The 24,628-nt window shown below is 39.6% G+C and overlaps 1 protein-coding gene across 1 annotated transcript in view; it reads left to right on the top strand.

Moving 5' to 3' along the window:
• syt7a (synaptotagmin VIIa) overlaps positions 1 to 24,628 on the top strand; it is an 89,658-nt gene that overhangs the window by 20,113 nt on the left and 44,917 nt on the right. Inside the window, exon 2 of the mRNA XM_030135720.1 lies at positions 19,188 to 19,291. Within this exon, the coding sequence (XP_029991580.1) occupies positions 19,188 to 19,291 (104 nt within the window). The remainder of the gene's footprint in view (positions 1 to 19,187; positions 19,292 to 24,628) is intronic.

Genomic DNA, 24,628 nt, shown 5'->3' with positions numbered 1-24,628 from the left:
ACCACCCTGATAGCCCAGTTATTTGGTGATGCTACTCCACATGTTGCCCTTCAGTTTATTTCCTGACAACAAAATGCATCTTGGATGATCGCACCACAAGTACGCAGATCTTAATTCAGGTGTAATTGCATCCAAATAGCTTTGAGGATCTCGTGGGATGCAGTTGCTCTTGGTGCATTCAGAGTTAGTCAGTGATGCATGTGAGTACATACTCAATGCAGTGTGAAACAAGTGGCTCCTTGACTACATGCCAAGGGCTGTGGGGTCAGCTTCAACACCGCAGAAGCATATAGCATGACAAGTTGTTTGTTTATGGCAGGCAACTAGCACAATGTTTTGAAGTAATTTCATGATGGGAGGTACCAAAGAGTTCTGTGGCTGAGCACAAATGGAGTTTAATGTTGAGCAGTGGTTTTGAAAAGACAAAACCTAATGTGAGCCAGGAAGAAATGTAGTCACTTTAGACACTTTCTGATGCCAAGTGTGATTTGCAGTAGGAACTCATAGCAGTGTAGACACATTCTGGATACAGTGGGTCTGAAAAGGGCATAAAACACATCTGACAGGAATATTGGCCACCAGCCACAACAATAAGGCCAAGTATGGTTGGGTAGAATCATTGCCAGCTGAAAAAGGTTATTATAATATGCAACATAAAACACTGTTTGTTCTAATCAACCCACTTGGCAATCATCACTGTCAGTAACGATGTGCAAAAAGATTCACAGTTGTTTTGAGGGAGGAAAATTAGTGATATGAGTAATGAGTAATCCGTGTCTAGTCCTTTTTGGCTTTGCAGAGGAAAGCAGGCTAATGAAAAGCCTTGAGCATCTGTAGGCCTGCATACCCATGCTCACTCACTGCCTTCCTCCAGCCAGGCTGCACATCCACAGCCAGCCACACTTGTGGTCTCCTTTTCCCCCTCCCCAGCCTTCAGCCTGCCAGCACCCAACTAGCACAGCCTGGAGGTAGGGCATACTGGCAGTCCTCTCTGTTAGATTTTTTTTACTTGGTCTGGACTAATCCTATTTTGGGTGCTGCTTTTTGAGCAAAGGTTTGCACAGTCTCTCAAGCCCAGATGCGGGAATGGAGTGACACTTCAGACCCCTCCCCCACACATTATTACATCATCTGTTTATGACCACTCAACCATCCAACCATACATCACCCAGAAACGCTGTGGAAGTGGCACTTGTCATTTCACCAGTCACTGGAGACAAGGGTACGAGGGTCTAGAAAGGAAGCACAATTGCACGTTGCTGTGTGCCACGCTCCCCCATGTTTCTCCTTAGTTTTTTCCCTTGTCTTGGGTTCCATTTTCCACAACTGTCAGCCTACACAGAAATCCTCCAGAACAACCTGGTGAATCACCCTGCATCCCTGTCTTAACACAGCACACATTATAACAAATACACAAATAAGCATGAACACACAGACATACACATACTTTCCCATAAAACATACATTTCTATGCATCATTTGTGTTATGTATGGTGTTGTGCTTACTTTGTTATATGTTATGAGCATTAGTTAACTCTAAGAGATTATGCCAGAGTCTTCCACTGGCTTGTGAATGGCTGCTCATTTTAAAATAGATGCGGTGTGTTTAGTCACAAAATGTCCCTAAAGCGCTTAAGGGTTTCATACTGTAATATTTATATCTCTTTTCTGTCTTAATTTCATTATTTCGCTCTGTGCACAGTACCATGGATGTGAAGGTTTGGACAAATCTATGATCCAAGCTATTCACTCATCTGTGCCCAGTCCAAATGAGGCTAAATAGAATTTAACCACATGCATAAACAGAGATATTTGTGGAATAATATGTTGAGGACAGCATTTCATTAACACAGCTAAATCCTCTAAATCGGTTACTGATCTTACAGGATAGTTGGAGACAGTTCCTGGATAGCTTTGTGTTCTCAAGAGCTTCACAATTGGCTTAAAGGTCAGGTTGCATACAAATCACACAACCGCCCTGTTTGTCCTTTTAGTCATTTAACAGATCTGGTTGAGACGCGGGGCTGAGAAGCTGCCTCAACAGCGTTCGTTATTCTTCGCCTACCCCATCTGGCCCATTACACATGACGAGAGTTATGCCTCTTTTGAGGAGAGTTAATAAATCAAGCTACGATCGGGTTAGTTCTGCTGTTTTGTTTTCCATTACAATCATAATAAATAATGCCTGTAATGCCAGTGAGAGTGTTCTTGGCACAGTAGTTTGGATGTGCACAGGTCAGTAATGTAAGCTCTCGAGAGGGCACAGAGCAAAATGAGAAAATGATGGAAAACAACACATTTAATCACATGTTTGTACTTTGGAGACTTTGATGCTCATTATTTCCCTGACAAAGAGGCGTGAGAACAGATTCCTAGTAATAATTTAAATCTCTTCTCTTTTAACTCACTTCCTCTATTATTTCCCCCCTCAACTACTCCTGAAATAGTTAGCCAAATAACAAGCTTGTTATGATGGTAGGGTGATAATGTCAAGTAGGTGTGAGAGCTCCGTGTGTGTCACTCTGCTTAATGGCAGCAACCAAACCATTTATTCAGCACTGCCGCCAGCCAGATGGAAAACTTTACTGCATTGGTTGCCGGGACAAACACTGACATCCTGCATGATATCGCAGGTACTTTAACCATTACTGCTCTGAGATAATATTGACAGCAGCAATGACCCTGCTGTGTGTGTGCTGTGTGTACATCGAAAACAGTTACTATTAGTATGTGTGTTCATAAGAAGTAAGACATGCTATTAGAGTATGAAGCTAAGCTAAAATGTCCTCAGGTGCTGTGTAATTGAGTTAATGCAGGAGGAAAATTACAGACTGCTCCCTGCAGAAGCGTAGGCCACAAGGACCTGTAGCTGTGGAAAACTATATTTCCCATGAGCCCTTGACTGTTTCCTGCTGTGAATGAGCAGCTGCATGGTGTCGTCAATAAGTCTCAGTCTGCTGGGTACTACCCAGCTGTAAATTGTTGACAGTTATACAAGCAAACACATGAATGAGCAGAGGAGTAACAGACAGAGGTGGCCGGCAAAGATGACCCTGTGCTCAGGAAGAACAACTTGTGTTGATATAAAACTGCCTGTCTGCAAAATGAAAACATCACTAAAGAAAGTATGCCACACATTAAATTCCATCATTAATTATTAAATGTACTTTTTGGAAGAAATCCACTTTTGATCCAGAAGTATGATATACACTAAGATGTACAGTAGATGTTATAGGATGCTTTTCATTACTTTAATTTACCCTTGCTTTGACATTGGCTGATTCTAATGAGAGTTATTTTCTGTGGTGTCTGTCCAGCTGGAGTCTAAAAGCAGAGGGGTATTTAAATCTTCTCCTGACATAGAGCCAATGCAGTGGTGTCCCTGGGGCCTCCACTCAGTCCACTGCACTCAACAGGACAGATCACTCCACCGTGTGCAGCTTTGCCGTTAATGCACAGATGCTGACAAAAAAGGTCACCTGGGGAAAAAGGTGGCCACAAGAGAGATGCGTTTCTTTTCCGTCCAATGAAATAGTAACCACTGAACAAATATAATGCACCCACTGCCTGCAGTCTATTCTCCTTCTGCAGTGCTATGATAATATAAATTACAGATCGGCAGCCTGTTGCACAAAAACAACACCAGTCACATTATCTCCTTTTAAGTAACCTTTCACTGTCCCTCGTTTACCTGTCACAGCTGTACTTCCTCCGCTTGTCAGTTCTCCTGACACTGCTTCTGAGAACATTGTGGTCACATGTGAGGGAGACAGAGCAGTCAGCTGATGTTAGAGCCCTGCGCAAAACTGTTTTCTTCATCCTGTTTCTGCCCTGCTGGATTTTTGACCATTACCAGCCCCTTCCACAATGTGTGTATCCACTTCCACCTACAGAGTCAGTCTTGCATTCAACAGGGAAAACTTGTTTTACTGTGTAGCAATAAAATGATGCAAACCTGTCAGTAACAAAATTACTTTCCAGTGTAGATGCCTTCATCACACACCTATGAATTACAGTGTCTCTAGTGGATTATGTACCCCTTTTTGAGATGAAAATTATTTAAGATTTTTTTTTAGATTTTGTTTTAGAACTTGTATTGGTGGTTATTTTGCTGTTGCACTTCCTTGTATTTTTTAAACAGTCAATATGTGTAATTATACATGTTTATGTAGAGGTCGATCGATAGTTTGGTGCTAGGACTGGGTGATATTGCTAAAAAAATAACCTTGATTATCATTTCAGTTACTTCCATGATTCATGATTTTAACTGATTTTTTTCTGTTCATATGAACTTGAGACAAAACGTGACATGACACATATAACTGGAGCAACTTATTCATTATATATGTGTCATAGCAAGCAAACAAGTTGCATTTTGCATTCGTGATGAGCAAGAAATGTCTGTAGAGGAAGAGTATTGATTCTGCGATTTAAGATGTTATTCAGAGTTTTCAGAAAGTAAAAACAAAACTAATTTGATATAATGCCCAGCCAAGACAAAAGCTGACTGCCAATTATTCAGCCAATATTATCTCTGCCCAAAAATGTTGACAATGAAAATGCATTATGCATATCTTAGATTAATTATCTTTACCTTATTTGAAACTGGATTGAAATTAACTTGAAATCAAAGTAAACACCTAAATATATAAATCTAAATCACTGAACCAGTCACAAACATGAAGAACATGAAGCTTACCAAAACAAATCTATAGGTTAACCCATTTTATTCTTTTTTCTAAAAGTAAGTGTTTCTTTTCTATTGCGATTGCTCCTCTGCATTTTGATTTTGGCTGTCAAAAATATTGTACCATTATGCATAACTGAAAACTTTATCAGTTCTTTTGCAGCACAGTTTCCAACTCCATCTGTCAAATATAGGGAAAGTTCGAATGAGTCACCACTTAAGGAGCTGCAGCCTATGTGGATTTTTGTGGTGCCAGAGTGTGTTGCAGTGTCTCGGCTTGGCAAATTGACACAAATATTAGGGCTATGCCATACTTTCAGGATCACAAAGTATATATATAGCATAAATCCTGGGATCCACAGTTTATTTTTAGACCACCTGCTCTCACCTGCAGCAAGGTTAAAACCACCTGCTCCTGTGAGATTTGTGTCCCCAATCCTATTGTAGCCAATGGTATGAGTTATTCTGAAGAAAGAGAGTACCACTTAGGCACAGACATCTATAGGCAGACATACAGACTAAAGGAAAGACAGACAGGTGGCATCAGGTTATGTGAGGTTTGTCTTGTAGTGGCTTTTTATGTAGTCTAAAGGGAGATTACTCGGGCTGGGTTGTGGCCGAGTCAATACTCACACCTCTCGCTGGAGGCTATGGTTTGCTGTGTTCTGGGTTTTTACTGCCTGGTGTGTCCAGACAGGTAATAAAACGCTTTTTACAAGCAGTCCTTAATTGAATGAAAAAGGCAAAGGTAGGGGCCTCCAGGTAGCCATGAATCTAAATTAATTCATTTATGACAAACTGGAGTCTGGATGACATTTTCACATGAACTCAGTGTGTGTGTGTGTGTGTGTGTGTGCGTGTGCGTGTGTGTGTGTGTGTGTGTGTGTGTGTGCGCACGCGTGTGTGTGTTCTGGTTGTAAATAATCACGTAAACGTCTTAAACTAAGCTCATTGTGCAGTTGCATGGTGTTTGATGAGATTTTATAAAAACCGTAGCGGAGATGCTGAGACTAGGCTGCTTCACTGTCATTTGACTGTCATTTAGCTGTCATTCAATTAAAGTTGCACTTGTCCTGCCAATACTTTAATTACACCCTCAATAATTGTTTTCCCTTTTTTATGCTGTGAGAATATTTAAGCTAATATCTCATTTGAAGGGGCACAGAATGGGCCAAGATTCAAAAGAAGTAAGCACAGACACACACTTATAAACACTCACATATAAACACACATACAATAAATGCATGCAACTCTGCCCTGTATCCTTAGGCAAATACAATTGACTTTGACTTGGATTAGATTTTATAATGCCACCCACATAATACATCTAGAGCATCAGAGACCTCTTTGTCTTGGTTGATGTCACCAGCAGTGAGCTGATGATGTGGGCAGATGGGGACTGTAGGCCTGTATGCATATGCACAAGCTTCACAAATTGCTCCTCAATAGCATTACAGTTGAGTCCCTCTTCCCTCACTCCCACTCTGCTTTTTCCTGCACTTTCTTGGTTTCCTAACATCCCTAAAGCGCATGTGTTCCCACTCATGTCACTGCGCTTAAGCTGTGTCAAGTGGAAGAATATATGTGTATTAGTGAATGTGTTGGCATTTTTGAGGTTTTTTGTGCATGCACTCTTTAAAACACAACTTTCAACACAGATGCTAAAGGGGATGCAGTGATAAAGTACAAGTTACTGAGGAGCAGAAAAGCCACTGAGAGTGAACATTGAGAGGGTGTATGAAGAGAAAAAGAGATGTGTCAAATAGAGTGATGTGCACAATATACAGAACATGACAATTACCATTCTGAGCATTGATGCCTATTGGAAAAACACTGAAAGTAGAAAATATGACCTTTGCAGCATTCACTAATTGGAGTACTAATGGACATGATGATTTGGCGGTAAAGCAGGAGAAATGAGGGAAGATGGGCAGTAAAAAAATTCAATGAAATGTTGTTTTATTGCAACTGTACGCCTGTTTTTAACAGATAAATTAGGCTATATATAGGCAATTTAATGCCACTGAACCTGGAATAATGTTAGTCAAGGTTGACTTAGTTTACGGCTCGCAAGCTCATTACAGAGATGGACAGTAGTCTACATCCAGAGTATCAACAGTCACCATGTGGACTTAAGTCAATAAAGTCAAGGACATCAGCGGGACCAGTGAGTAATAGGTTGTCTGTAACCGACTGAAGCAGCTATCACCTCTTAAAGCTGTGGGGCCACAAAGGAGATGATCAGTCAGCTTGATCGGGTTTCCGGCATATATAACGGTCATTTGTCTCGCACTGGTAGGTTTGTTGCAAAGTGGAAGAAGAAAGGTTAAAGGGGAAGGTTGTTCTGCTATGACGATTATGGGTCCTCTATAACAAGTGATATACTGACCATAAATCTGAAGGGTTTTTTTAAACCCAAGCTTGTCATTTTCCATACGTCGCAGTCAAAGTTCGAGGTTGCTTACAAACAGCGGTAGCCGCTGAAATGACATCCAAGCTGGCAGATGATGAGCCACCTTTTAAAGTACAGCGTTAAAGCCATTCTCTGATGTATGACTGTAATCAGTTATTACTGTAGGTTTGACGTGAGGGAGGGGTGCTTACAGATTGGAAAACAAGTTGGGTGGTTTGAAGGTTAGGAAGGTAAATAGCTGTGGTAAATGCGTAGAGTCCTTCTCGTGGCTTTAATATGAAAGACATCCATTTCAATCAGGCCAGTTAATTCAGACGTTCTGAGGCAGAGCTGAAGGAGCGAATTATAGAAACTGTGATAGATTATGTGATAGATCATTCATACTGTGTAAAATCCTTATCAGCAGGAGAACAAGGAACCAAAATGTTATCTTTATCACTCATTCAATCAGAATTAAAATGAGATTATTTTCATTGACCTCCTACTGAGAATATTACAGTCTGATGTGTTGATTTCAGTCTCTGAAAGCTTGCATTTCACAATATTTGTAAAATGTACATAGTTTCCAAAAGGGTGTTATTACGGCTCATACTTGTCACATAAATATGTCTAAAGTGAAAGGTGCCCTGGTTCTTTTCTTTAAATGGAAAGCCAAAAGAAATGTTTATATTCTGTGAAATTACAACATATTAAAATTTATAGAAAATTAATATTGCATTTTAAGATATTCAGTATCAGTGATCAGATTAGTCAATTTCAGAGATGATCCATCCATATGCTTCTTTTGGGAGAAGAAACATGTAAATTTTGATGTGTTTTAGAAAATGAATACCCTGTCTATTCACATAGAATGAGGAAATGTTTTCTGCTTGAATTTACTGACATTATTCCATGGTTCTGATGTCAAAACTCACCACTAACAGATATCTGTTGAAAGATACCATGTTGTGAAAGAAAAAAATGTTTCTTACTGTTGCTGTCATGTCATCTGTCTCATGATCTTTTCAGATGTCACTTTTTTGAAGGATTTATGTTTGCTGTTTCAGTGACTATCCATGCTCTATTGCAACATGAGCTTTCTAAATTTGCAACCAAAACAATTTCTGTCATTTCTTTTGTTTAGACATTACAGATTATACTTGATTTGCATGGGCTTAAGGTCACAGACGAGCTGTGGTTTTACAAATTAACAGACGTTCACAGGTAATGGACCCATGCAAATAGGGCCTAATATGGATATTTTTCTTAACAGGCATTTTCCCCTTACAGTATTTTCACAGCAGAAATATAATTAACTGCTCTTCCTTTTGAACAGTGTAACTGGGAGAGAAAAGACTGCACTAACAGGTGACAGGCTTTAGTCTGTTATGAAGCTGTAGCCTTGACATGTTAAGTGACAAAAAGTTACTGCAGGTAATCGGGACATGTTCATACATACAAAGCAACAACAATCATATGCAAACTGGGGTGTGATACCATCGATTTCCATTTATACATAGATACACACAGTCAGCCACCTTTTTAATATACAGTTTGGAAATTATTCCCTGATATACTGTATAACTAATTGATTATTAATGTAAATTAATCACATCTTATAAATCTTCACTTTGGAAGGCATTTAAAACACATTGACATTAACATATGTAGGAAAAGCCCAAAGAATATCAAATATGTGTATTAGTGGAGATAAGGCATAAGTTGAAATCATTAAGAGAGGAAATTTAACTTCGATATTTTGTTAATATCTATAAAAAAATAGTAATGAAAATTTTTTATTAACAAATGTTCTTTTATCAGTATGCTTCTGTCTGTCCACTGATGTAACAATTTATACACGAAGCACATGAGCATTTCTTAATAATACACACACAAAAAAAAACATGGACTAAAAATATCATGCCCCTCACATGAGCAATATTTTTGCGGTTATCTCTCTTTTCTGTTTTTCTCTTGGAAGAAAAATAAAAATAAATAAATTAAAAAATCACCAGGGTGTAAGAATGCTGTAATTCCATGTGGAAAAGACATAATGTAATTTAATGGGGAAGCTTAGCAGCATTGTGCTGTACATTGCCATAAAACTCAGATTAGTACTCATTATGGACAAGCTTTTACGGCACTTTTGAATAAGAGCAGAGTAAGCATAAGCTTGTCAGACGCTATGTTGAGCCAAAATAACAGCATGGGCTGGATGTGTCCTCCTGGTCTACAGGTCACAGACAGACATAAGACATCATTCAGACAGAGCTGATTTTGTAGACACATCATGTAACACTCTGCAAGTATGACAAATAAATAAAATATTCAGTAATCACAATATGCAGCCAAAAGCTACTGAGTCTTTTTACTGGGATGAGGCTGCTGGTAGTTCTTTCATAGAATTACTATTATTGGATTGATAAGAAAACAGTGCTTCACACATTGATTTGCTTTTCACATCATTTGTGTTGATGCTGTAGTTAATGGTACTTAAATAATATCATTTTCTGCATCCATATGTATTATTAATATATCGGTGATATATTTCGAGGTACTGTGCTATAAAAATTCATGGCTATTGCACTGTGCACCATTGCTTAGCAAAAGTGTTGAAAAAAATCACCCTTCAGTGCAGTTTTTTTCTCTCCCAGACATATTGTTCAAAAGGAAGAACGGTTTATTTATTTATTGGAGCGTGACCTTTTTCCCCTTAATTACTCCCTTACATAGGAGAGGAAAGCTTATTTATTGAAACTGAGACTTACCAACTCCATTTAAGAAAGGTAGCATTCACACAACCAAAAACAACCTTCTGTTTTGCTTCTTTAAGGATCATTGTAACTGATCACATTAACTGTGCAATAATGTACTGTGGAACTGTGATATTTTCTGAGATGGTTATCCTACTGCGAAAATCTCACACTGCTGCAACACTAATTAAGGGCTCATGAATATACATACATTGTTTATTTACCCAAAAATCAGAACAAAGAAATCTCAAACTAGTATTTAAAATATTCTCATAGCCACAGTTCACTTGCTCTCCAAGTGTCCAGATCTTGTAAGTTTTATGGATGATTCACCCATGCACTGTCAGAGGTGCTAATAAGAAGATAGGTGCTATGCCATGATAGGTGACACCAGGCGAGTGTCATATGACATCTTACTGGTCCGACTCAAGCCTGTCACTGGGCTGAGATGGATTTTATCCCTCATCCAAGAGCAGACAGGACGTGGGTGGCAGTCCTCTTACTCTCCCTGTGAAACGGCCTCTGTGACAGCACAGCAGTGCAGCAGCTGAGCCACAGGGAGCACATAGGGACAGAACAGGCAAAGCTCTCTGTAGCCTACAGGGGATGCAATAGACACTCAGTCTCACCACAGGTGCTCTCCACCTGTCAAAATCTCACCAGTTGCTCTTCACATCCCTGTGAGTTGCAGCACATGGGGTCGTACGGTCCACTGTGGGGCAGGATTCACATGTGGTTAAAGGACCATATCACTGTTTTTTTCATTGTGCATCTACTTAACAGTGCCAATATTTTTAAGCTGACACATTGACTTTAAAAACCATTACATATTTTAATGGAACATTATTTGCAATCTAAATTAGGAACTCTCTTCTTTTTAGTGTTAATGGTTTGGTGGTAACAATTACCATATTTTGTATGCACACGATATACAGGCTGGAATCCATGGATTCCCTCTTTTTTCAGTATTAGGCTTAGGCTTTTGATGTGTTGAAGTGTTGGTGGTTAGCACTGACATATAAGATGTGAAAGTTCTTGGAGTACAAAGTATCAAAAATAAAGCATAAGCACGCCTCAGTGAATCTTCCCCCTGAGAGCTGATTAAGTCCAACCACATTTAGACCATTTTGAAGATAGGAAGCTTTTAGATAATGAGCTGACCATGACTTGACATGCCCCTGAGCTTTAAAACACCCAAATTGTATGAGCCACTATATAAACCAGGTATTAGAGATCTAAAATAAGAACTATTCTGCAGCTGTAAATCAATTTATCAAGGGATTAATGACAATGATATAATAGTATTCTGCAACATTTTAGGAACATACACACAGCAGTAGTATCTTTGTCCAAATAGCTTTGCTTACATTGATTTCTGAATGAAATAGAAATCTGTCAAGCATCATTTATATTTTTAATAACACATCTGTCTCAAGCAAAAGTCCATTTAGCCTTGCAAAGTGGGTGGTTTTACACCACAGCTAAAAGGCTAAAATGTGTCGAAACACCTTTTAGTATTTTGTAAATGCTGGAGCCACCTCTGGAGCCCACTTTCACCGAAATGTCACCTCATCAGTTTATATCACAATGATATTATTCACTTGGAAGCATTGTTATTTACTGCATCCATAATCTGCCTCTTGAATCAATTTTACAGTTGTCCCACACAAATTACTTTCTGCGCCTGAACAAAGTCAGAATATTTAGCTCCAAAGACTCTCAATGTATATGCTGTTTACCTCCTTCCTTTCTTTTGTCTTGAGAAATACCTAGAAAACAAAAGCAATAAACTGCGGTGTTGAATTGAGCCATGAAGGTAGATAGAAGCAATTTAAAGCCTCTGTGTCACACTATCTCACAAAAAGTAAATAACATATTTCTGTGTCACACAGATTCTGCCACTGAGGGACAGACAGTAAAGACATCTGAGTGACATCTGAGGATTAGCCTAACAGCAGCTGTAGCCATAAAGAAGGCAGAACTGGGGCTTCATGACAAGGAGGGGCCACTTTGAAGTGGCGATTAGGCTGTGAGCTTTGCACCCAGAGCTTTTGAGGCACTGCCCTCTCCACCTCACTCTGAGCATAAAGATGTGGTGTGGCAGCTTTGCTGACTGGACACTGCTCCAGTTCCGCCTGTCCAATTAGCAATTTCTTCTACCCCTGAGGACTGGTCCCTTTCTGCTTGGCTTAACTCACTGCATGTGGGCCAGATCACCTACATGCACTGTACCACAATGTGCAGGAGGCTAATGCATGTTGTACTCAATGCTGCTATGCACTCAGAGGGCTCTGAACTTTGCTATCTGATGTTTACTGCAACTTCTGTCTGCTTTTCCTTTTAATGTCCACATTTAACCTGCGGCCTGTCTTTTGTAGTCCTCTTCAGTAAAAGTAAGCTCATTTAAACCACCATGGCCACCAGTCAGTACTCCAACACATTGTGCCATTTATTCTGTCTTTTATGTGCATATAAAACTGATAGCCACTGAAATCAAAAACAAACAAATGACTTTCAAGTTCAAGAGTGCTCCAACTTCTAACGGCTGCTGATCAAAGGGTTCAATGGCTTGTTTTGCTCGCTTGTCAGTTTTACAGAGTGGGACCATTTTAGATGTGCCTCATCAACCCTCAATTTTAAATGCTTTTCAATCTCTAACTAGTTAAAATAATGTTGGTATTGCAATATGCTCATGGCAGCATTAAGTGTATCTGTTTCCTATTCACCACAAATACTGTTTTATCTTTCACCTTCACAACATGTCACCTGTGAGACAAATCAGGTAAAACACTGTTTTCTTGACATGGAAAAATAGATTGAATTTCTCCACTGCTGTGATAGTTGTATGCGGACCAGGCTTCTCTTACTCTAATGATGCTTCTGTTTCTCCACAGCTGTCCTGCATTAGATTTGCATATCTCCCTAATACCTAAACACATTGCATATGCCCCTTTTATATCTTCGTTCTGCTGGCATATTGAATCTCTGAAGCTTCCAAAAAAGTTATATTCCATTAAATGTGAAACAGAATTCTGCTGCCCATTACCTAGTGCACATAGTGACCTCTTTGGATGCTGCATTTTATTTGGGAGGATTTTTCCTCCCTCAGCTCTCATGATTGACACAGATCATAAACCATACCACCCTCCACACCACCCCTGACCTTCAGAAAGAACACAGGAAGTAGAAGTCCTGCATCAGCCTCTGGCTTTCACAGATTCACTAGACTCTCCAAGCCCTTCAAAATCACATCATCCATCAGTGTGCCTCTTAGCACTATACAGCTACAGTCATGGATGCCCTTATCTGGAAACCATTTCAGCTGTCCATGCTTTAAAATCCATAGCTACCACTGCTGTTATTGTGGAATCTAATGGACTCAACTTTATTGACCTCTATATAAATATACAGCAGCAGAGTGTATGCCGTGTCTCTATTTCTAGACGTCTATGAATAGAGATATTCATCATTCAGGGGCTAGCTGTATTTCACTGACCCTCTCATGGCCAGGAGGGCTGTGGATGGCCTCTTGCAGTTACCAGTTTCTTTGACTGTTGATAAATAAATGTAGGACACTTGTAACAACTATTGTGCTTATTATATCTTACCCATCATGATCAGTCAGGTCGGATTGAGTCGTTTCCAGTTTAGGCACCTGCTGATATCAAGATATAAAATCATTGTGTGAGATGGTTAAGGTGTTGAGGATACTAATCCCTAAAGTCATGGGTGCAAGGGCAAGTATCTGATAGTCAACAGGAGAGTGGAGAGTTTAATTCAGTTGTGTCCTTACCACAAGTGACTTCTACCTGTTGGTGTAATTGGGTCTATATAACAGACAGAATGAGGTTTAGAAAACCTTATGTCAAACTGAGCAAAGCTGAGTTTCAGAAAGAGGCTGGGGTTATATCAGGGGATCTGATGCTTCAGGTAAGCTGGGGACTAGAGCAGGACAGACAGTGGAGATTGAAGACTGAATCAGGTAAGTAGGGAACCAGAAGAGGGGAGGGCTGCTCATAGTGAAGGACCGGAGTTTGTTCTGAAAAAGTCAGCTGAGTTGTAGCTGATCTGGCAATCAGAGGGCCGGATAAGGCAGAACAAGACTGAACAAAACTAGAAGATGTAGCCTGAAGGTTGGTCAAGCAGGTGGGCAGCTGATGCACAGTTCAGAAAAGTAACAAATTAAACACAATAGGCATGAGACTGGCAGATGGCTAGTCGAGCAGGCAGGATGCTGGTCCAGAGGCAAGTGTTGTGGAGCGCATATGGCAGGTTAGCAGCAATTGGTGCACATGTAACATGTGATAATGGATGAACAAAGCGGTTTTTGAACAGACAGGGGGATGGTCATTACAGAGGTAGGAATGGGAATCAAGAATTACTCACACAAATTGTGGAACTGTATCCTTGTAAGAATCTCCAACACGTTTTATTGCTTTCAGCGTGTTTTTTTCTGACTAAAGCTTGGTAACTCTGTACATTGCACACAGATTATGCAATGGCCCTGCCTCCTCCTTGTGTCAAAGCAGGTGTCAATGTTTATAACTTCGACAAGAGGATGAAGTAGACCACTGCTCCTGGTCATGAGAACAGAAAAAAGTGAGAGTGAATTACGGCAACAATAATCAGGTAAACTTGTGGTCTCTCCTCTCAACTGGATGTCAGCAGATAACAGTAACATTAGGGTGATGTGCTGCCTGCAGTACATTTCTGTCTAATCAGTCTGTTTGCTAACAGTTTGGCAAGACCTATCTGACTTTGTGCCCGATTAGAGACTAAAATACAGCTTATTTATTTTGTTTAATAAAGGTCACAACATTTCGGAATTTGTATGCATTTGTGCAAAATGAAATTTATGTCAACTTGCTCAAATTCATCATCAGCTTGCATAAAATCAATCACTTTAAAGCATATAGTGCCAATCGTACCTTTCATTATTATGTTTACATTGCATTCCCAAAGCTAACTGGATGGTATTGGGAGGATTGGGCCAATTACCAGGCTAGTAATGAATACTTAAACTATTGAGACCCAGAGAGAAAGAAATACTATGGCATTGATGCTGCCTTCATATACTCTTTCACACAAGTATCTGATTGGGAATTACTAAAGTGATCAATGAAGAGTCAACTGATAAGCAAAGTCAATAACAGCATTGGTACCAATAGGGTCTTATTGATTTTCATCGTTATACACAAGTGAGATGCTCACTGGAACAAAGTGGTGAGAAGTGGACAAGAAGTAGGTCAGAATAAAAGCAGGTCAGCAGCTCAGAAGGACATTCAGGATCCATCATACCAGGTGAGGATCAGGTTAAGAGAAGTTTGAGTGTTGGTTTGGTGCTAAGAGAACCACCCGGACCAGAACGAGAGGAGGCAACAGACAGGGGACATAGGTGAAAGGTCAGCAGGCAGAATACAGACAGACAAACCAGGTCAGGAGCAGACAGAAGACAGGTCGGGATACAGCAACTGGTCGCTGATCAGACTGACAACAGGCAACAGTCCGAGGGCAAGAGTTCAGCGATGGGAAAATACTGGCAGAGAATAATCAGGTTGGAGTTTGACACACTGGCATAAAACGACCTGGCAAAGGTGAGAGGCTGGTTTAGATGTTGATGACTGATGAGATGCAGGTGAGAGAAACAGGTGGAGCTGGTTTCTGGAAAGAGAACTGCAGACCGAGGGGAGTGGTTAGGGGGTGGGCATTCCCAATCTCTGGACTCACAGACTTTGAGGAGTGTGTTCCTGCTGTGCATGAGGACTTAGGGCTGTCCCACTCTCAAAATGTCAAGTGCATGAGGACACTTATGCAGCCTTTTACAAAGTCCACACAATTTCAGACGTTCCTGAGGGACTTACCCATAGGTCACCTTTGTATGAATGTGCTTTTCCTACTCCAAACCGAGCATGAATGGCGAACAGAAATGAAAAAGGATGTGTACCTGTAAGTGACGTAGCATTGAACTACTCACTATTGTGGTCATTTGTTGCATGTTTATAGAGACGTTGGGGCAATTTATCAACTTGAGTCACTGGATTCTGACAACAGCCTAAATCATAAAACTGACACTATGGTTTGTTTCGTGCTTAACAAAAGTTCCAAATGCAGCCTGCATCCCAGTGCACTTTGACACAGACCCAGGATTTCTTTCTTGACAAAAACATTCACAATCAAGCTAAGTGGTACCATAACAGTGGTCATCAAGTCATTGTGTAAATCTAGGGTTTCTGACAACATTTATGACCGTGGATATGTCTAGATGAGCGGCACATTTCTCACAAGAACCAGCTTTCATTTTAAATATACATAAGGACTTTAATAATACAAACAATACAGTTGCTGCAGCCAAAACAAGGAAGAATAGAGACAACAAACTGCCCAGAGTGTGAATGTAAGTGAGTATTCCTCTCAGCATCACATCTTTTAGGCATGAGTGGATCTGACTGTAATAAATGTGTGTATTCCATTAAATTAATGAGGTGCTCAGGTGCATTTTTATGGCATGTAAGACAGTTTAAGCCTTATTCTGTAAAGAGTCCAAGAGTGAGTGTAGATTAAATACCAAAAGTGATTTCCTACCTCTAGGTTTACGTCTAATCCCCTGAGGTCAATGAGTCCAAGACGTTTGTGCTTTAAGTGCCTGTCAGTCTCTGTTATTATTATTATTATTATTATTATTATTATTATTATTATTATTATTATTATTATTATAATATACACTGAGTTTTTGTTGTTTTTTTTTACACATGGGATCTTGTAAGAGAAATGGTTGACAAGAAGCAGTAGGCAGTGCCTGCATACATTATAATTTGTTATCTACTATCCTTAACAATGTGATGTTCAAGATAACATAACAAGTGGAGAAGCAATCAACTATCAATAATCAACGATTTTTGAATAATGTTTTTGACTGATTAGAAGTGTTAATCATTCATAACCCTGAAAAAAAAAATATCAAGCTTTAATTTTTTGAGCAGCCCCAGTTGTTTGTATTATCACTCACCGCACATTTGGATACAACGCTGTGTTCATGGCTTTCTTAACTAACTAAAATGTATAAGCAGTGACTTTCAAACACATACATAAAAATTTGAACAGCGGTCAACGGCAAGAGGCAAATAATTTTTTCATGCAGTTTGAATTGTGTTACTGTTTACACATATGATGTTTTTCTATTTAATATGTAACTTTACAAATCAAGAAAGGCGCACTTCATGGAAAGATAGCAAAGTAACATCTGCCATTATGTGAAACAGCTCAGTGGACTGCATTTATGGCCACATGTGACATAGATCACCAACACCAAAAGTGCATCGTGTGTAAATATTGACATAATTCAATGGGGTCAAACACTTTTTTTTTTTTTTCCAATGGAGTCCAATGGAGTACAACAGGAAGGGGTGGGACTTTGCCTTTTTCTTGAAGATGTATCTTTCTTTTCCTTTTTCTATTTAAATCTTGATGTGTTGTGTCCAGGCAGTATGTACTGTTCCGATTGTTCCTCCTCTCAGCCTTTTCAGCCTCTCAAGAAGTCAAACACTTCAGTATTATCACTTCATATGGGTGACGTCAATTCTGCGAGGGTTTAGTGATTATTAGACCCTAGGGTGGAGTCAGCAGGTAACACAGGGAACAGAGATTAATCATGACAGTTGCTTTAGTACCTCAATGGGAAGAAAGGCTGTAGGAATTATACTTAAATCTCTCTGTGCCTCTTAGCTCATGTACAAACCTCTGCAGACTCATCTTGAAGATAAAACCAAACACACTTTAGAAATGTAAAAAAGGTTTTTAATAGGAAATTACATTGTTATCCATAACACAACTAACTGCAGATGTTTGTGCTTATCTAACCTAATCACAAAATGCCTACACAACCCATATGCTTATATATAAGTTCACCATTGCAGGGATTGAGACTCAGCACATTTCAAAGTTTACTCACCTCCATCTCCGTGTGAAGTCTCCATCGATGCCTTGGCTTTCATTTTCAGAACATGTGCACAGTTTAATTCTTTTTTGGCACAGTCACACACCAGTATCTGTGATCTCATTGGATTTTTAAGGATTGCTGAGCAGCCAAATTTCTAATAATAAAAAATATGCGTCATCATATTTTTGCCAATAGAGTGTGCTCTTATATACGTGCTTGCTCTTTTCTGACTGCCAGTGGCCTCAGGTGGTACATTGACTTCAAAACAGCAGTGGAAGCTGAGGAAAGTCTGTGGAATACAATGCTGTCCCTATTCTGATTTTTTTTCTTATGAAGCAAGTTTGCTCACCGCTGTTCCTTCTTCTCGAGCTAGGCTCTTCCCAGAGGACATGGTGAGGTGGAGAATAAAGCAAAGACATGATGGAGGAGTGAGATGAAAAGGCCAGTTGTGACAAGTAAAGGAAGGGAAAGAGACAGCAATTGGGGAGAAGACAAACCCAGTTGTTGAAAAGAAAGCATGGGTGTTTGTCAGTCTTTGTCACTCAGCGGTGTGAAAATGCATTCTGACACCCGTTTATCGCTGTATATTTAGGAATCAGAATTGTTCGAAGGAAATCATGAATTTGAATACATTAGCATCTTTCCCACTGTGCAAATATCAAAGCTCAATGAGGCTTTATATCCTTGTCCTCAAAGTGAAGGCCATTGAATTGTGCAAATGTGGAGAACTTGTGATCTAAAACAGAGTGCTGTATCTACTAGGCTAGGACTAGATCTACTTATTTAGCATCATACTCAGCATGTGCACAGACGAGGACTCACAGGTGCATATGTGAAATTTCTCCACCTTTCTCATACACAAACACAAGCAGCAATAGATGATGTTTTTTTATGACTCTCTTCCAGAACCACCTCTCTCACTGGGCATCTACTGATACCCATTAATCATGAGCTCTCTTGTATTGTCAGCTCAGCCTCCCCGCCCCCCCACCCTCCCCCCTCTTCCCTTCACTTTCAGCCTGTCAGTTAACAAGCTGTGACACCATGACAGTGATGTGTGTGCAGCTGAGTGATGCCTGGCTGCAGCTCTTATTGGAAAGGTATTGAAATGCTCCGGCACGAAGAGGGTAGTGATGAGATTGTATTTCTCAGCTTCTTATGACAGAATGTAAAAATGGCAGCTCAGGCTGGCTATTCAATTAAAGGGACCTGTTTTGTTTGGGCTTACCCCTTTTGACAATGTGATTTACTGTGGCATGTATTCTGTACAATCACCGCCATAGCAAAAATCATGTTTTTTTGTTTTTTTTTACACATCATATATAAAATAAATTCATGCATGCAAAAAAAACAACCATCACTCACACTGTATTTTTTCTCTTTCTGCTTCCCTGTATATGTGTGTGTTTGTGTGCACAGGCTCAGTGTCCCTCAGTGTGTTCCTGGTCTCCTTAGCAGTGACAGTGTGTGCTGTTTGGCTGGTGGCTCTTTGTGGCGTCTGTGGTTGGTGTCAACGCAAGCTGGTGAGTTTACACACACACACTAACACACACATTAACAGATATACTGTAGCTTCCAGTCACATTTGTCACCATCATAACATGCTTTATTAATCTGAGAGCCTTAATAATTACTATCTGCTGTGAGTTTACTAGAAAAAGACACAACAATCCATGCAAATATTGTGAAAATTTGCGCAAATATTATCAGGATTCTTGCTGAACTGAGAATTTCTGTTACAAGACGCATTACTGTAGAGAAAGTGAGGCCACTGTGAAATCAGTGACCACAGTCCAGACTAATTCATCTCCCAGACAGAAGCAGTACAACATGAATAAATTGTGCTGATACAGCATCAGTAGAAGTCCACTCTTTGAGGAGAAACAGAACACAGATCAAGCACACTGACCTCTGATAGAGGGCATGTCATTGTGATTATGGGGTATGAAATGTGATTGATTAAAGGGAGGGAACCACTCATTAGGCAGACAGAGCTCTACAGCTGAGGGCTACTTCACTTGACTGATTTTTTTTAGATTTGCATGCCTTTAAAGTAATTGATTTCTGATTCATCCTGTACTTGTACAACCAAGGAACACCAGTCACCTGTTTCAAGTTTAATGTTGTGGCACAAACTCGGACTTATTGTAAGTCGCCGCTGCACTGCTGTGGAATAGCCGCTGCGCTGCTGTGAAATGTCCTGGATGGCAGGGTTTGGCGTTAGAGTAGAATGTGTTCACCACGTGCCTTTCAACACAGGGCCATTTACTAGACACACTGGTAAGGTGACTACGTAGATTACTCAGTGATATCATTACAATGTATATGAACCGGGGGTAAATGGTCTGTGCTGAAATGGGACTGTGGTACAACATGGTCCCTCCATTGTTTGCTTCACTGGAACATCCTGTTATATTTGATATTCCACTTTAAAGTAAATGGAGCAGTGAATGACTGCGAGTTTCCTGCTGTGGATGTAGGTAGTTCTGCTGCCAGCACCTTGGGAAGTCCCTGAGGTCCTCTCTGGAATAGTGCTGTAAATGGATCTTATTTCCATCCTGTGACAGAGCTTCGCTGCAGCCACAGAGCTGGGATGACTTGGGATACGGTGGCAATCTATTGGCCTTATGACGCTGCTGAGACCAAAGTCAGTCATATCCTCATAGATATGTTGATCTGCTGTTTTTGCCTTATTTTCCCGTCACGGCTCACTCATCTCTGTGGGGTTGGGAGTGTCACAGAGTGTCATTAAGATGTTAATTAGGGCTTATGTAGTTTTAGACCACTTACTTTGGGGAAAATGTCAGTTACCCACTGGTGTGAAGCCACATTAAACACTGCTGCTTAATGTACAAAATAATAAAGTGTGACTGAGATAAGTGGCAGCCATTCCTGCGATAATGAATGTGTTAATAGTGCTTTGGCTCAGGTTGGAGCCAAACTTTTGCTTAAATCCAGTGACAAGAAAAAGTATGTGAACCCTTTCAAATATTCATTGGCCAAGCTGATGCAGTTCTGTGAGGAAGAGGGGTCTGAAATGTCCCTGGACATTGTGCAGATCTGATCAACAGCTACCAAATATGCTTTTTTAAGGTTATTGCTGCCAAACGAGGTTCAAACAGTTGTTAAATTCAAGGGTTCACTTACTTTTTCTGGCAGTACTGTGAGTGTAAAATAGGTGTGCACCATAAAGACTTGAAATATCATTGCTATCATTTCTAATTTATTCTTATTATTTGTCTGGCGGGCGACACGGTGGTGCAGTGGATAGCACTGTCGCCTCACAGCAAGAAGGTCCTGGGTTCGATTTCAACCAGGGACCTTTCTGTGTGGAGTTTGCATGTTCTCCCCCTGTTTGCGTGGGTTCTCTTCGGGTACTTCCTCCCACCATCCAAACACATGCACTGGTAGGGGGTGTGTATTGGCAAGAATCTGGCGATACGATACAAATCACAATACTAGGATCACAATACGATATGTCATGATATATCAAGATATATCATGATACCGTTAAAAAGGCAACTTTCTATTCGTTTTGTTTCTTTTTTAAAAGATTATTTCCTGGAAGAATGGAATTACACAAGAAATATGCACAAATACTAAACATGTTTTTATTTGATCACAACAGGATCTAATGCTATATCACAAAATGTTCCTGCGTTAAAACTTAAATGATGTTTTACAGACATTACAGTTTAAGATCCTGTTCAAATGTTCATATTCTGTTAGTTCAGAACTAACATCAGAACATTATTTTTGTGCAGTCCCAACAAAGGAACTAAAATTATTTAATAATAGTGTTAAATAATAATAAATAAAATACCAACAAAAAAGAAAAACAAAAAAACAAAAATGAACCTCCACAATATCTGCATTTGAATAAATACCTAAAAATATTGATACAGTACTTTTTAATGTCGGTACAGTATTGTGAAATGAAATATCACGATACATTGCAGAACAGATATTTTCTTACACCCCTATGCACTGGTAGGTTAAATTGTCTATAGGTGTGAATGTGAGAGTGACAGGTTGTTCATCTCTATATGTCGGTGACTCGTCCAGGGTGTACCCCGCCTTCACTCATAGGTGGCTGGGATGGGCTCCAGCACCCACCACAACCTTAGTGAGGATAAAGCAGGTTTAGAGGATGAATGAATGAATGATTGTGGGGTAATAAGTCACGCACATTCTCTTTGTCTATACTGGTGACATAGGCTGCGTTCAGACAGCAGGTCTTAATGCACAATTTGGATTTTTTGGTGAAATACTATTTTTTTGTGTGCTCATTCATATTACACACTAAATGCGACTTCTATCAGTTTTGAATATAAACTGAATGCGACCGTGAAGTGACCCGCATGCGCAAAAGAGGTCCTGACATAATATGTGACTATGCAGGCATGCACTGTGCTTACGTAACTAACACTCCTGGGATGCAGAATTATGTCGTTTGTCCCATTTCACTGATGTAAAGGTCAGATAAATGCGACCTGGCTGTTCAGACTGAAGTTGCACTGCAAAATATCAGATTCATATTGGATTTAGGACCACATATAAAAGTGGCCTGGGTTGGATTAAAAAAATTGGATTTGTGCTGTTGAAACTTTCTCTAACAGCTCGGATACAGGTCACATATGGGCAAAAAAATCGGATTTGGGCCACATTTGCCTGCAGTCTGAATGTAGCCTTAAATGCAGAATAGACCGATTTTTGACCAATTTATGCAGAAAACTGGGAAATGTCAAAGGGTTCACATACTTTTTCTTGCCATTACTGTGTATTGAAAATGTCTCGTCATTTGATTTCAGATTTCAGTACCTAAGGAGTGCTTCTCCTCAGCAGTAGTGCCTTCAGCATGTATGCATGATTTTTATAAACCTTTGTTAAGGATATTGTGTTAACAAACAACTTACATTTGTGGAAACCAGGTTTAGTTTTGTAAAACTGATTTGTGTGAAAAGGATTGACCCACTGTGTTCATAACATGCTGTGGTAAATACAGTAGGATACTTCGAGGTAAATAGATGCTTTTATTATATAAAATGCGAAAGAGCTGAAAAAATTATTTATACTTTTATTTTTGTTAAACTGAGAAGTTTTATTTTGCACAACATTGTTCAGAAGACAAAGGCAGCAATCAGTATTGGCACCGATCTTATTAGTAATAATAATTTCGTCACATTTTGTCATCATCTTCAATGGTGTACTAATTTCTATACTGTATGTGACTAATAATGACTGAAGCTCCTCAGCTATACAATCTAAAAAAGTCATGTTATAGAAAGTGTTTCTCCTCAGTTCCCTTGATGTGTTTATTTGAGTTGTTTTTCATGGTAGCATTTTATTCCCTGAACACTTGATTAAAATATACATAAAGTGTAATTTGCATAAACAAGGTTACTTTCAACTCATACATGAAGGTTCTCATTATAGATGCATGATATACTGTATATTCAAGCATGCAGGGTTTCTCAACACAAAAAAAACCCTTTTCATTAAGTAAAATATATGCAGTAAATGCTCTTTTTTAAGCAGAGTTACCACAGGGAAGTCCATGTCTAAAACTTTCATTTTTGATATTTCCGAGTGTAGTCTTTGACAGTGTCAGCTTTCATAAGAACAAATGTTTGCCTGAAGCTTCACGTGTCAGTTGCGAGTGGGCCCATGCCAGTTTTGGTTATGATTCATAGGTTAATAGACAAGACATTTGGGTGAGTGTTGCTTTCGGTGTTTTAGCTTTGGCAACCAGTGCAATGGATTTTATTTTAAAAGTCCTCATGTGCAGTCATCCTGAAGCCTTCCTCCTGCTTGGCTTTCTGTTATCTGAGCCCCCTGGAAATACTGCGTACTGAATGCTATCAACTCTTTCTGCTGTCTGCTAAGTATGTTTGCTTACTGCTGTTTATAGATGTGTCAGCATGAAATTTCAGAATATGTGATGAACCAATAAAAATGAATTCACACTTTCACTGACAGGTTTTTACAGCAGATGATCTGCTATGTTTCAACTGTGATTTTGTACAGATTTGTTTCTTTTTTACTGTCTATTATAATAATGCTTTCTGCAGTGAATAATTCTAAACATAGGTGGTAACAATAACAACAATAAAACCAGCCAAAATATGATAAGTCACATGGTTATTTAGCTCTTGGGACTGAGGACTTTCAGCAGGTTGGCATGTTCGGGTTGGGTGGGATTTTCAGATACCGTATTAGAGGTGGTGCTGCTAACATCTGTTTGAGCAGCAGTTGCTGTTTGGCATTCAGAATCCCTCTGCCTGTTCCTGTGAGCCCTGTGCTGTTTGATCCGTGACATAGTTGTGAGTAGAGCTGAGATTGGACCTGACCAGATTCACAGCCTGATTCAGTCCCTGTTGGACTTTTATCAACAACTGTCAGCATTTTGGTTGCATTAACTGCGAATTAGGAGTTTGAACTCAGAGAATGACAGTAATTACGCCAATCAGAGGAGGGAAAAGATGTGGAAGTCAATAATTAAAGAAATTCAGAGAAAGTTGTCACCGTTATGAGTACTATTATAAAGGAATGTAAAAACTGGATATGATGTTGCTTTAGCACCATGACCTGTCACGTTTAAGTGACAAACAGATTTGTCATTATGTCTTGTTGTTATTTATGTACATTTAAACATCTGTATGCTTCTTGATGTTGTTGAAAACTACAGAAAAACACAGGTGAAAAAATTGTTTTGACATGCTAAAAACTAATGATTACTTGATAATTTAGCAGCGGACAACCGTTTTAATAGTGCACTCCTCTCTAATTATGGTGTGATGTGGGTAATATTGAGCGAGCATGTAGGCTCTTGCTGCCTGCTAATTCACAGCAAACAAACA

Source organism: Sphaeramia orbicularis, chromosome 6 (genome assembly GCF_902148855.1).
Source record: "Sphaeramia orbicularis chromosome 6, fSphaOr1.1, whole genome shotgun sequence".
Taxonomy (NCBI): Eukaryota; Metazoa; Chordata; class Actinopteri; order Kurtiformes; family Apogonidae; genus Sphaeramia; species Sphaeramia orbicularis.
This window is presented reverse-complemented; position numbering and strand designations above follow the sequence as displayed.